This window comes from Dromaius novaehollandiae, chromosome 29, assembly GCF_036370855.1.
Source record: "Dromaius novaehollandiae isolate bDroNov1 chromosome 29, bDroNov1.hap1, whole genome shotgun sequence".
NCBI classification, from domain to species: domain Eukaryota; kingdom Metazoa; phylum Chordata; class Aves; order Casuariiformes; family Dromaiidae; genus Dromaius; species Dromaius novaehollandiae.
Window position 1 is genome coordinate 3555098 of NC_088126.1, and position 14070 is coordinate 3569167.

Sequence of the window (14070 nt, forward strand, 5' to 3'; positions counted from 1 at the left end):
TCCCACACAACCAATACCATCCACTACCTTTCGGAACACGCCACCCATTGAGCTCCTGACTTGGCCACTTATAACCTATTTCGGGTACCCGAGAGCAATCTTCATAACTTCCTACCTTAATGGCTCCAGTACAGTTGATCGGCTGTTTTCCATAAAGTATAGTTTTCTCCCACCATTTATTACTCTTATGGCATCTTTGGATACATTGATAATAATCTCCTGTCACACTCTGGACTTCCCATTCCTGTTCGGTTGTTTCATCATATTTCGTTTGAGCACTATCATTTCTTATCTGTTCCATAAATTCCATAAAGGAAAAATTAAGAGGCACTCCAGGCAGCGGGAAGCCCTTGTTGGAATGTTCAGGGAAGTGGGTACACACCCAACAATCCTGTTATGGAAATTAGGCTCGTTGGCCACCATAACAGGGCCCGACCCTAGGTTCCCGCGGAAAAGTTCAGAGCCAAATCAAAGCAAATTAAATAATTACATTTTAATGACATGCGTGCAGTAATTACAGCTCGAGCTGGGTGCCTCCGAAGAGGGACCCCAAACAAAGAAATCCCGGGGCAATTACACTTTCCAATCTAAGCTCTCCACCCCTCACGCGGTAGTTTGGACCAATAGTAATATTTAGGTCTGGGGTCTCCTGCTCCTTATTGGGTCTCATCGCTGTCCCTAGGCAGGCTGTTTATCTTGACTGTTGCGGTTTCTGCTGGTGGATGTGTCTTCATTCCTCGGGTCCTGCCCTTGTCTCTCAAGGCCCTGACAAAGAGGTGTTGTTCCAGCAACTAGCACTGCCCAAGCAGTGACAGTAGGTGTTATCTCCCAAGGTCCTGACGAAGGGGATATAATCCAGACCCCGAGATAGTCCAGACCCCCTAATTAACACTGTTTCAGCAAGGAGAGGAGGCTTTGTTTCCCGGGGTCCTGGCGCCCAAGTGGGCCTATTTCAAAGCCTTGACATCCTGCCTTTCAGAGTGCGAAGCACAGGAATGCAAACTGCTGGTAACTCCCTTATCACTCCAGTTTGAATCAGCTCTCAGGCCCTTTTCTTACTGAACTAGGTAAAAGTGCGGCCTAAGGCTTCAGCAAATTTAGCTACTCATGCTAAGCAAGTTTTATATAAGTTGTGCTAAGCAGCTACCTCTGGACAGTTCCAGCTCAATATTCTTTAACAGTCCCCCCTTTTTTTTATTAAGCATCCCTGCTAATACTTTAAACGGAGTTCTCAAAGCCTTTCGAGGCGTACTATCACTTTCCATAATCTTATGTATAATATGATTGTAAGTAATAGGCATAACACAGTTAAACTTAACACAGTTACTACTCCGTGCAACACGTGATTATAAATCCCTGTTGCAGTTGGTGACCAGGTGACCATCCGAGGAGAGTTTCCCAGCCGTGATGTTCTCCGTCCCTTTTTATCCTTTCCAAGACGTGGTGTATCTCTTCCGCATCATGATGAACAGTGATTAGAGTTTTCTGTCCACTGCTTTGGATGCGTTCTAGCAGTCGACGCAGGTCATCATGTTGTAGCAGTTTCTTCACCAGTGTGAGATTCATTCCAATGGGGGCAGGTAGTAAATTTTGAATTGTGTAATTAGATTGTAACAATTGATAAGACGTAATAGGAGCTGAATAATTAAAATCACATCCCATGATTCTGGTAAAGTTACAAATACAAATATTTGAGCGATTACTTGTATCTACAACAATGCCATCTATGAATGTAAGATTACAAAGTGTTCTTACACATACACATCCTTTTTTAACATATACAAGTACGGTTCAACTTTAACAGCAAAATAAGAACATAGTATGACAGTATATGGCCTGCTCCATTTAGGTTTTAACTTGGATTTTTGTGAAAATACTTTAACTAAAACTTCATCCCCAGGCTGCATATCAGGCACCTGTATTTCAGGTAGTGTGGATTGATATCATTGAGCATATATATATATATATATTTTTTTTTTTCAAAGATTTTCAAACCTTTTTTGGCATACTTAGAACATACTGGGCTAGTTGTTCATCTCCGTCTAACAGGCTGGACTTAGCTGGATTAACAAGTGCTTAGTATAGCTAAATGTCTCCCGAAGAGAATTTCTGCTGGTGTTAGTCCTACGGGTTGCTGTGGGGCATTTCAGACATCCCATAGAGGTAAGTTTAATGCTTCTGGCCATTTTAGGCTAGCAGGTGTGCCTATTCTTGCTATTTTTTCTTTTAATGTTCTATTCATTCTTCCTACTTGTCCTGAAGATTGTGGGTGATAAGTGGTACATAGGTTTCTTTTTATTTCTAATGATTTATATAATTGAGTGATTATGCTTGCCGCAAAATGGGCACCCCTGTCTGAATCAATGGCTTCTGGGACCCCATACCTGGGTATGATTTCTTTCAGTAAGGCTTTTACTACCCGCCCCGTGTCGGCCTTTCTTGTTGGGAAAGCTTCTACCCAGCCTGATAACTGATCTACTCTCACTAACAAGTGTTTGTACCCATTGGCAGATGGCATATCGGTATAATCTATTTGTAGCTTTTGGAAAGGGAAGTGGGCCCATGGTCATCCCCCTAACTCTGAGCTTGGTTTGCTACTTGAAAACTTCTGGCAGGTCGGCAGCTATTTGTTATTCTTTTCTCAGCCCCATAAATTCCTGGAGCGGCCCATACTTTCTGTACCTGGTTAGCTATTGCCTCGGCTCCCCCATGAGCTTTATCATGAAACCACCTAGCTATAGTAATTAAATATTTTTTCTTTGGTAGCATTGGTTTTCTTCCAATTTGTCCATATTCCATCCTCATCTTGTTTTGCTTCCCACTGCTCCCATTGTTTTTTCTTTTCCACTGAGCAGTCCTTTTCATACATGGTTTTGGGGTCTATTAAATTTGGTCACTCACTTTGGTTCTTCCTTGGAACTGCCCCCATACATTCTCTCAGAGGTTGTTGAGCTGCAGCCTTCGCAGCGGTGTCAGCTAAAGCATTTCCTTTACTAATTTCTGTAGTGTGTTTAGTATGGGCTGGGCAGTGTATTACAGGAATTTCTTTTGGGCAGTTGGACTGCTTGCAGCAAATTACGTATTTCTTCTCCCTTAGCTATTTTCTTTCCTGATGACATAAAAAAAATCCTCGTTCTTTCCATAACATCCCTGTTGCATGACATACTCCAAATGCATATTTAGAATCGGTATAGATATTTACCCGCAGGTTCTTACCGATTTTTGCTGCTTGGGTCAATGCTATTAATTCTGCTCCTTGGGCACTTGCAGACAGAGACAAAGGATTGGTCTCAAGTACCTCAAAGACGTTAGTGACAGCATAGCCGGAGTGACGTCTTCTGTCCAAATAATAGGATGATCCATCTGTAAACAGAACTAAGTCTGGGTTTCCCAAAGGTTCGTCTTTAAGATCCTCCTGGGGCTTGCTTGAGCTGGCGACCACTTACCTCTCATTGACACAGCTGAAGTTTAGACAGAGATGCTCGATGCCCTTTTTCTGCAAGAGCATTACATAGAGAAATAGTGTCTTTTAAACATGTCTCATAATCTTTACCTGCTAATAACGAATCATCCACATATTGTATTGACACTGAATGTCCTGGAAGTTTGATATCTGAGAGATCATTTTTGAGTATACATGAAAAAAGAGACAGAGACCCAGTAAATCCCTGTGGCAGCCTCGTCCAAGTTAATTGCTGTCCCTTCCAAGTGAAAGCAGAGAGATCTTGGCTGTCCTCAGCTATCAGTATACTAAAAAAAAGCTGCTGTTGGATCAATCATGGTAAAATAAGTTGCCCAATGAGGTATCTGTAATAATATAGTTGATGGGTCGGGAACTACTGGGTGTGGAGCAGTTACATGTTGGTTTATAGCCCTTAAGTCTTGTACAAACTGATACTCTGGATCACCATCAGAATCTTGCCTGTTCTTTTTAACCGGCAGAATCGGAGTGTTGTACAGGGATTCACAGACTCTAAGGATACCCAGTTTCAAATAATGATTGATTTATATTCGGATGCTCTTCTCTGCTTCCTTTGGGATAGGGTATTGTTTAACTGCGGGAGGCAATCCCCCCTTTGTTTTTATTGGGACTGGACTAGCTGATTTCGGTAGTCCCACATCCATTCCTAAAGAGCTTCATAATTTTTTAGAAACTGATTCTAAACCTGCTGGAATTTGCAGATTAGTCAACTCTGGTTCTGGTGTCTTAGCCAGAACACATGAGCCCATAATTATTAGTTTTATCCCTTCCGGCTGTAAGCAGATGTGAGTATCCAAGGCTTGCAGGAGATCTCTCCCCAAAAGGCACATGGGCGCGTCTGTGGAAATTATAAAACATCTCCACACTGTTTTACCCCCAATAGTGAGCAATAAAGGCTTAGATAACATTCGTTCGCCTTTTCCCATTACTCCTCGCATCACTATTTTATCTGATGACTTGCATCCTTTAGGCTCAAAATTTGGTGGCTCCAGTATCCACTAGAAAGAGAACTTCTAAGCCTTCTATATTTGCCATTACCTGCCCCTCAAATCCAAATTTATATCCCATAAATTTACCCCAATTTCCACAGTATTTTCTGAGTCTCCTGTCTCCCATCATTGTGGACTGACTGGGAATTGCCTGGTCTCCTTCTTAGCGTTTGATTGCCTCATACCGGCCCCTCGATTCCCAAGTACACTTGGGACCTTGAGAAACAAAGCCTCCTCTCACTGCTGGGGCAGCGTTAATTGCTGTGGTCTGGAATTACCTCCTCCGGACCTTGAAAGACAATGACGGGATGCATTAAGGAACGGGAAGACCCCAGACCTGACTATTACTATTGGGCTGAAGTACCATGTGAGGGGTGGAGAACTTAGACTGTAAAGTTACAACTGCCCAGGGATTTCTTTGTTCAGGGTCCCTCTGTGGAGGCACCCAGCTCAAGCTGTCATTTGCTGCTGTACCACTTAGAGTAAATGAGTTTGTGACACTTCGTGTCTGAGACTCTGCCTCGGGAAACCTAGGGTCAGAGACCTCCTTTAACAGACATGTTCTTTGGTTTGGAAAAGAAATTAGCTCCTAAATAAATTAAGAGGTTTGAGACTGACATAGTGAGTTTCATCGATGTCATTAGAAATGTCTGTGAGCAGCTGGTGTCTGTACTCGTTTTCCCTTGGCTCCCTATGTAGTCCACAGAGACAGAGGGAGAGCTCTAGAGGCTGGGTCCTCCCGGAGTAGAGTCGGCAGCTGAAAGACGTGTTACCAGTCTCTTCCAGACACTCTTCTCTCTCGCTGCCCTGACAAGATGAAAGTAAGCTAACTTGCTCAAACTGAAGTGCCAAACTTTAAGGCATCTAAAATATAAGCCTACTTGGTATTATTTGTTGTTGTTGTCATTCCAGATGCTTCCTATTGCAAATAATCAAAAGGAGAGAAGTTCTTTAAGATGCTGAGATTTTTCCCCTTCCCCTAAAGGGAAAGCAAGGCATTTAGGTCAGGACATTTAATAACAATGCTTCCTCAGTGTTTCTGGAGAAAGAGAGAGGAAGAAGATGTGGAAGAAAGCAGGGGATTACAAGAGAGAGACTCGATATTAACTTGTTTGAAATCAACAGCCTTACAGATGTTCCAAGTCAAAAAAGGCAAGTACTGAAAAGCAGAAGGAATAACTTTCAAAATACTTATCTAGGTGGATGACCTGGCATCTGTAGATAATAGTAAGTATTTTTGCTGGAAGATTAGTTTGGCTTTTGAAACACAGATGTGATGGATGTTTGAATTAGGCCAAAGTGAACTGGGAATTTCCCAGGCATGGCATGAAATAGTTCGCAATCACTTTAAAATACTGTGCTCTTGAGAAAGAATCCTTTGTGAGTGATTGGAAAAGGTAGAAAGGAGAGAGAAAAATCTCTGAGGACTCTAGCTGAAGTGCGAAACAGAAATCAAGGTGCCCTGAATGGTTGAGAGGGATATTTCTGTCTGTGTTAACATAGGAAGCAAGGAAGGGAGCCAAGAAGGAAGGACATACCCTCCCGCCCAGACTGTGTAATTCTCACACTCGCTTCTTCATGCTCCAGCCTCAGCAGGATGTACTGAAATTGGGCAAGGGAGCAGGAAATGAAACTGCAGTTGCTGAGTTCATTCTAGAGGGTTTCTCAGGGCTTGATCAAAGACTACAGCTGTTTCTCTCCCTGCTCCTTCTACTCATATACCTGACAACAATGATGGGGAACACAACAATCATTTTCCTCGTGCATGTGGATCAGCACCTGCAAACCCCTATGTACTTTTTCATCAGCAGTCTGGCATTCCTGGAAATCTGGTTTACATCCTCCACAACCATCACATTGCTGGCGATTTTGAGCTCTGGTAGGAGAACAATCTCCTTAAGCAGCTGCTTTGCCCAATCCTATTTCTATTTTGCCCTGGGTTGTACAGAGTTTGCTCTGCTTGTTGTCATGTCCTTTGACCGCTACGTTGCCATCTGCCAGCCTTTGCATTATGCTGCCATCATGAAGCAGCAGCTCTGCACCCACCTGGTTGTTGCTGCATGGGTCGTAGGCTTCACACTCGCGAGTTACCACCTGGTCCTGCTCTCAAAGCTGACTTTCTGTAGTCCCAACAAGATCCACCACTTTTTTTGTGACAACTCCCCCTTATTCAAGCTGTCCTGCTCTGACACCAGCCTGCTTTGGAAAGCAGACTCTATTTTGATATTGTTTGTAGTGCTGGGTTCCTTATGTCTAATCACGGTGTCCTACATGAGCATCTTCCGCTGTATTCTGCACATGCCAGCAGTGTCTGGGAGGAAGAAAGCTTTTGCTACGTGTTCTTCCCATCTCACCAGCTTAGCCATTGTATATGGAAGCTGCATTGTTCTCTATGCACGGCCCTCAGAAGATGTTTCCTTGGAGACCAACAGAGTTGTAGCTTTGCTGAACACTGTCCTGTACCCATTCTTAAACCCCTTCATCTACAGTCTCAGAAACAAGCCTGTGAAACTGGCCCTGAAGGAAGTCCTTGGCCGTGCGAAGGTTTGGCTTTTTCCCCAGCTATGGTGCTTCTCGGGACAGCAATTCTAACTATGTACCGTATATTATATCACACACATATATATGTAGCTACTAAATCCAGGTGCCTCAGGGGATTTATGTTCTCGTTGGACTGTAGTGTTGAAAGGAAGGAATGTGAATTGTGAGTCTTGGTTAGAGGGGGTTGTTATAAACAAAATCTAAAGAATATTAATAAAATGTTGAACACACACACTTCTTAGGACTGGGACATAGACTGCCAGTGCATGCTGACACAAGGAAGTTTCATAAGTCATCTCAGGAAATTTAGCTGAAAACTCTGGGCACAATGTCCAAGGGCTGTTGAGAAAAGCTCAAAACACCTTCTCTCCCTGAATAACAGAAGATGTTAAGCACGAAAATTAAGCTCAGACATTACAATGGGTTCAAATTCATTGGATTCAAATCCATAAAACACGTCTCAGATTCATTAGTGTGATGAAGACAGCCTCACTGATTTGCTAGTGAGAGCATGAAGACAATAGCTTTATTTATTCACTCTGGAGGGAGATTTCTTAAAAATTCATATTTTTATAACATACTGTCAGCATGTTCACTGCTAAAAGCTCTGCTTTAGCTCCACTGATGACTCTAGGATGCATTTTTCTGAAGGAAAAAAAAATCGTCTCTCTTCTTGGATAATTAGGCATTTTCTACCTTCTTTTTCTTCGCTGAAGGAGTTTTTCATGATTGAGAATTATTTCAAATAAACCATGTATGCTTCTATCACACTTTTTTCTTCTTGTCCATCAATGAAATTTTATTTTTCTCCATCCATATCTTTACATGGCAAAGTGATGGGCAGAAGCATGTAGTATTGATAAAGGGAAACACATTTTAGAGAAATAATCAACACATGGAGATCCCTTTTCGTCCTTTTTTTTTTTTTTTTTTTTTTTTTTTTTGCATTCCACAGGTGGGGAAAAAAAGCACAGAGGAAGGGAAAGCATTGCCATTGTTTTACTCCTTTGCAGCTGTTTCGAATCAGCATTTCATTTTGTTAGGGCCTCTGAAGGGCAGCATTACTGTTAACAGCTTTTTTAAATGTTGTGTGTGAGCATCCCCTTTCCAAAGGGAATTCTACAAGGGCGAACTCTTTTCAGGAGAACCAGGTGCAGTTCTTCTCTGCAGCCCGTCTCCTCACATGGGTCCCCAGGGAAGCTATGGCACGTTGGGTGACCAAAGCTCAGCCCAGCAGCGCACTTGACCGAGCTGCCCAAGAGTGCCCATCTTGCTCTGGGCTGGGTCCTTCGGAACCAGCGAAGGATGTGGTGGCCCTGGGTCTTCCCCTCTGGGCCCACAGCTCCACCAGAAACATGGGGTTAGGGTATGCAGGCAGACAACTAGTCTCTGGCTCAGAGTTGAGCTAACTGACCAGGGCGTGAGAAACTAGTGGGTATGAGAAGTGATTGGACGCTGCAGGGAACAGAAGGAGACCCTGCCAAGTTACAGACAGCACTGTGAGGGATGGCTGGATTTCAGTGATGGTTAAGGGAGAGTTATATGAGAAAAGGACAAGCTTCCCACATAACTGGCGTATTGGGGTCCTTTGGGGAGCAGACTCTTGCAGCACCAGCAGTACCGAGGTGACAATACCAGAAGCACCATATGAGCCAGAGGTTACCTAGCTAACAGTATCAGAAATATTAAACTTGAGTTCATAGGCAGTAGAACTGGGGTCAATGAAGAAAAGAATACTTAGAGATGGGCTGTTTATTTCAAAGGGAATGAAGCTGGAAAAAGGGAGGGATCAAGCTGGATCATGTCAGAAGCAGCATGGGAAAATGGAGGCAGAGGGAATAAAAGGGGCCAGTCACGTGTAAACAAGCTGCTGGCAAGTACACTTGTCTGGCCAAGCTATGTACCTGGTCTCTGCAGTGTAGCCTGCCATTATATTAAATCCTATTCCTAGCTATTTCTGTGTGAGTGTGCTCTCTGTTCTGCATGAGTGCATGTGTGGAAGGCTTGCAGATGTCCAGGCAACCAGCTACCAGACATACCTGTGCGAGGGTGCATGTAAGGTCCTACAAACTTTGAGTCTGATTAACTGGTGAGCAAGAACAGGACCAGGCCATTTGTGTTGTTCATGTTTATGAGCATTGCACACATCTCTGTGGTGCCTGTAAAGGTACTATGTCTGAGTTGATCTTTTTGGTGGTCGACCATGTCCATACAGAGTGTGTGTGTGTATGCCTCTTGGAAGTACATGCCCTGCCTCACTGCTGACAGGACCAGCGAACAGAGAACTGCAGCAGCTGCCCTTCCAGCAGACCAGTTGACCAAGTCTGGGACTAGGATTGGATCCAGCCGCACCCAGGCTCCTCTGAAGAGGAGTTTGGAAAACAAGGGGGTCCTTTCTGAACCTTGTGACTCAACAGGAGGGTCTCCCTGACACTTTCAGCTGACTCTGTCCTCCGCACAGTAAATAACAGAGTGCAACTTGCCATCAAACCTCATTAAATCACTCTCTTATCTACGATTACACTTTGTTAAGTCACTGTCTTACTACAATAAAACATAGTGCTGCTTCTCTGCTACGAGTGAAGTGCATTACTGCACTCATCCACACCACAGGTACCCAGGGCTGTTCTTCAGAGCGACCTTGACAGGACAGAGAAATATGCTGCTGGGAAAAGCAAGGCCATGAAATATCCTGGTCTTGGGTGGCATAAGCCCCACGACAGGCAGAGCGGGGGCCAAGTCACTAGAGAGCACCTCTGCAGAAAAAGTCCTGGAGGTCCTGGGGACAAGCGGAGCAGTGTGCCCGGGCAGCAAGGCCAGCCCTGCACCTGGCTGTGTTAGCGGAGTGCAGGCAGCAGGGTGAGGGAAGGCATTGCTTCCCCGCGGCTCGGCATGGGCGAGACCGTGTCTGGGCACAGGGTCCGGTTTGGGCTCCCCAGTCCCAGACAGATGTAGACGCACTGGTGCGAGCCCAGCAGAGGACCCTGAGCTGGTGGGGAGCTGGAGCATGGGACCTATGAGGCGACGCCAAGGCCGCTGGGTGTGTTGAGCTGGGAGAAGAGAAGGTGCAGGGGGATCTGGCTGCTGCCTGCAGCTGCTAAGGGCAGGGTGAGGAGAGGATGGAGCCAGAGCCTTCGCGAGGTTCCTGGGGCCAGGACGAGGGGCAAGGACACAAGGGGCAGCAGGGAAAATTCCCATGTGAGAGTGCCAAAAGCCTTTGAAGCCTAAGGGGGCTCCAACAGAGAGAGTCCGAGCTCTGCCAGGCCCTGCGAAACCCCCTCTGGCTGCCACCCCTTGCGGCAGGAGCTTGGAGCAGAGACCTCCAGAAGCCCCTTCCCACCCCAGCTGCTCTGGGACTGGTTGAACAGGTTTCTCTCCAGACCTGACTGGCTTCACTGGCATTGCCTGCACTAGCCTTTCTCTGCAGATTTACCTGACACCAAGTAACACAGGCGGAAAAGCTTCCCAGGGTTTTATTCAAAGCAGGAAATGGCTGTCACCGACTAGGGTCTGTGCGGGCACGAGTGCTAGGAGACAAGAAGCATTTCTGTAGCACCCAGGACAGCGTCTCCGTTGCTCTTCCTCTCTGCTCTGCGCCAGCCCCGATCTCAGGGGACCTGCCCGGCACTTGCACCTGCACACCGTTCCTCTCGCTGCCCCGTGACACAGTGGCAGCAGAAAGCTCTGCGCAGAGCCCGAAGTGCTGTGCTGAGCCATGAGGGCCATCGCCTGGGAGCAATTATTCTGGCAGGGTTTTCCTTCCCTTTCAGACTCCTTTTCTTTGGCACTCCAGCCACAGCTCTACCCTCTGTCTCTATCTCAACCCTAACCCTAACCGTTGTTGGCACTCAGCCAAGTCGAGGACGGTCATACGTGGTCCCTTGGAAAAGGCGGTCCCAGGACAATTGTTGTGGCAGGGTTTTCCTTCCCTTGGAGGCCCCTTTTCAGGGGCAGTCCAGCCACAGCTCTATGCTCTGTCTCTCTCTTGACCCTACCCCTAAGCCGAACCCTAACCCTAACTCTCGTGTACGCTGAGAGAAGTTGAGTGTAGTCATACGTGGTCCCTTGGAAAAGGTTGTCTCAGGACAATTATTCTGGCAGGGTTTTCCTTCCCTTGGAGGCCCCTTTTCAGGGGCAGTCCAGACACAGCTCTACACTCTGTCTCTCTCTCAAACCTAACCCTAACCCTAACCCTAACCTTAATCATAACCCTAATCCTAACTCTAACTGTCGTATGGGTGGAGGCAAGTCAAGGACAGCCATGAGTGGTCCCTTAGAAAAGGTGGTCCCAGGACAAGTGTTCTGGCAGGGTTTTCCTTGCATTGGAGGCTCCTTTTCGGAGGCACTCCAGCCACAGCTCTACGCTCTGTCTCTCTTTGAACCCCAACCCTAGCTCATGCTCAGTCAATATGAGGACAGGCATACATGGTCCCTTGAGAATGGCTGTCCCAGTACAATGGTTGTGGGCGGGTTTTCTTTGCCTCTCAGGCCCCTTTTCAGGGGCAGTCCAACCACGGCTCTATGCTCTGTCTCTCTCTCAACCCTAACCCTAAGCCTAACCCTAACCCTTGTTGGCACTCAGCCAATTTGAGGATGCACCTAAGTGGTGCCCTGGCAAAGGCAGTCCAAGGACCATTGCTCTGGCAGTGTTTTCCTTCCCTTTCAGGCCCCTTTTCAGGGGCAGTCCAGCCACAGCTCTACGCTCTGTCTCTCTCTTGACCCTACCCCTAAACCTAACCCTAACCCTAACCCTCGTTGGCACTCAGCCAAGTTGAGGATGCCCCTAAGTGGTGCCGTGGAAAAGGTTGTCCTGGGACAATTGTTGTGGCAGGGTTTTCCTTCCCTTGAGGCCCCTTTTCAGAGGCAGTCCAGCCGCAGCTATGCACTCTGTCTCTCTCTGAACCCTAAACCTAACCCTGACCCTGACCGTAACCCTAAACCTAACTCTGACCCTAACCCTAAACCTAACCCGAACCCGAACCCGAACCCTAACCCCCAACCCCTAATCCCTAACCCTATCCCCTAACCCTAACCCACTAACCCTAACCCTCAATCGTAACCCTAACCCCAACCGTAACAGCAACCCCAACAGCATTCCCAACTCTAACCCTAACCCTAACCCCTAACCTTAATCCCTAACCCTAACCCCTAACCCTAACCCACGAATCCTAACCCTAACCCCAACTGTAACCCCAACCCCAACACCATTCCCAACTCTAACCCTAACCCTAACCCTAACCCCTAACCTTAATCCCTAACCCTAAACCCTAACCCTCACCCTCACACTAACCTAGACCATACCAAAAATCACTCGGAGGCACCTATACCACTCCAGAAGGCACTTGGAGGCACCTTTGCCACACCAAAAGGCACTCAGAGGCTCCTACACTGCTCCAAACAACATTCGGAGGCACTTAGACTGCACCAAAAGGCACTCAGAGGCCACCGGCCCACTCCAAAAGGCACTTGGGGGCCCCTACACTGCTCCAAAAGGCACTTGGAGGCCCCTGCACCACTCCAGAAGGCACTCGGAGGCACCTGGAACCCTCAAAAAGGCCCTCAGCTGCCCCTGCACCACTCCCAAAGGCACTCGGAGGCCTCAACGCCACTCCAAAAGACACTCGGAGGCACCTAGACCACCAAAAAGCACTCAGAGGCACCTAGACCACTCCAAAAGGCACTCAGAGGTACCTGTACTGCTCCAAAAGGCACTTGGAGGCCACCAGCCCACTCCAAAAGGCACTCGGAGGCCCCTACACCATTCAAAAATGCACTTGGAGGCCCCTGGCCAGTTCCAAAAGGCCCTTGGAGGACCCTACATCGCTCCAAAAGGCCCTTGGAGGACCCTACATCGCTCCAAAAGGCACTCAGAGGCACCTAGACCACAGGGGCTCGACGGGGCTTGGGGGCGCTTCCCACCACGAGGGCGGCTCCCGGTGCAGAGCGTGGCTGCTGGCGGCAGTGCAGGTTGTGTCGGAGCAGGTTGGGGAGGGTCAGGACCGGGTGGGTGCTGTGGGCGGGCGGGCGGGCAGGAGCGAGCGCCGGGGGAGCCAGGGCTGGCGCAGCTCGGCTTGGCTCGGCCGCCTGGGAGGAAAGCTGTGCCAGGAGAGCCGTGGCCAGCGGCGGAGGGGCTGCTCGTGGCGCTGCTGGGCCAAGAAGGGGGGCCAGGGCCAAGGCGAGGGGCCAAGAGAGCGTGAGCACCAGCTGCCGTCGAGTGGGCCGAAGAGAGCTGCTGGGGGCGGCGGGCGGCGGGCAGCACTGCGGGCTGAGATGTTCCCGGGCGCAGGGCGCCCCGAGCACAGCAAAAATGCCGCTGTCTGGGGAAACACTTTTCCTCCCCAACACTTCCTGGAGGTTTGTTTTCATTCTCTGAGAATCCCTAGAGGCACAAGCAGAGCCGAAGAATAACAACCTCTGTTGCCTAATAGACCATGGAATAGGCAGTAGCACAGGGGACGCCAGAAAAACCGCCTGTCACCATTTGGCCAAAGATGGTCAAGTTTTCCATTATTTTCTTTTGAGAGAGGCACTGGGATTACTTGGAAGACGTCCAGATGTGTGTAGGTCCAAAGGCACTGACAACCACTGGTCTCCTAAAAATGCCAGGCACGAGACTTTCAGGCAATGCACATGGGAAGGGAAGGCCGAACACACTGATCTCAACAGATCATGTATGTATGCACAATATGTATGGAACAACAACAACAACAGATAGCCAGTAAGAAAGCTTAAAAGGATTTATATGAGAATTATGAATCTATTCTAGATATATATGTATGCATATACGCACAGCTCTATTTATATTCTATCTACAAGCTCTCTTTACTGAATTATGCACTGATGACAAGACAGCAAAGAAAGAAAAAGAATGGGGGAGTAGAAGCACGTTCCCTGTTACTGAGCATGGGAGAAGTTTTCAATTTCTTCCTTCATTTCCTAAAAAAGATAACAAAGAATAATCACCAACTAAACAAAGGCAAACTTGATAGAAGCTGGAATAGAAACATAAACATCCTGTAGTCAGCTGCTTTATATAAAACAAAAGTGCATACAAGTGTT

General features: G+C 47.3%; 1 protein-coding gene across 1 annotated transcript; it reads left to right on the plus strand.

Annotated features, from left to right (window-relative positions):
- The first annotated feature begins 6099 nt into the window (after nucleotides 1–6099).
- LOC135323904 (olfactory receptor 6E1-like) lies at nucleotides 6100–7062 on the plus strand. The gene has a single exon (XM_064499014.1). It carries the CDS (start codon nucleotides 6202–6204, stop codon nucleotides 7060–7062), a length of 861 nt encoding a protein of 286 aa, XP_064355084.1. The 5' UTR covers nucleotides 6100–6201.
- The last annotated feature ends 7008 nt before the right edge of the window (nucleotides 7063–14070 follow it).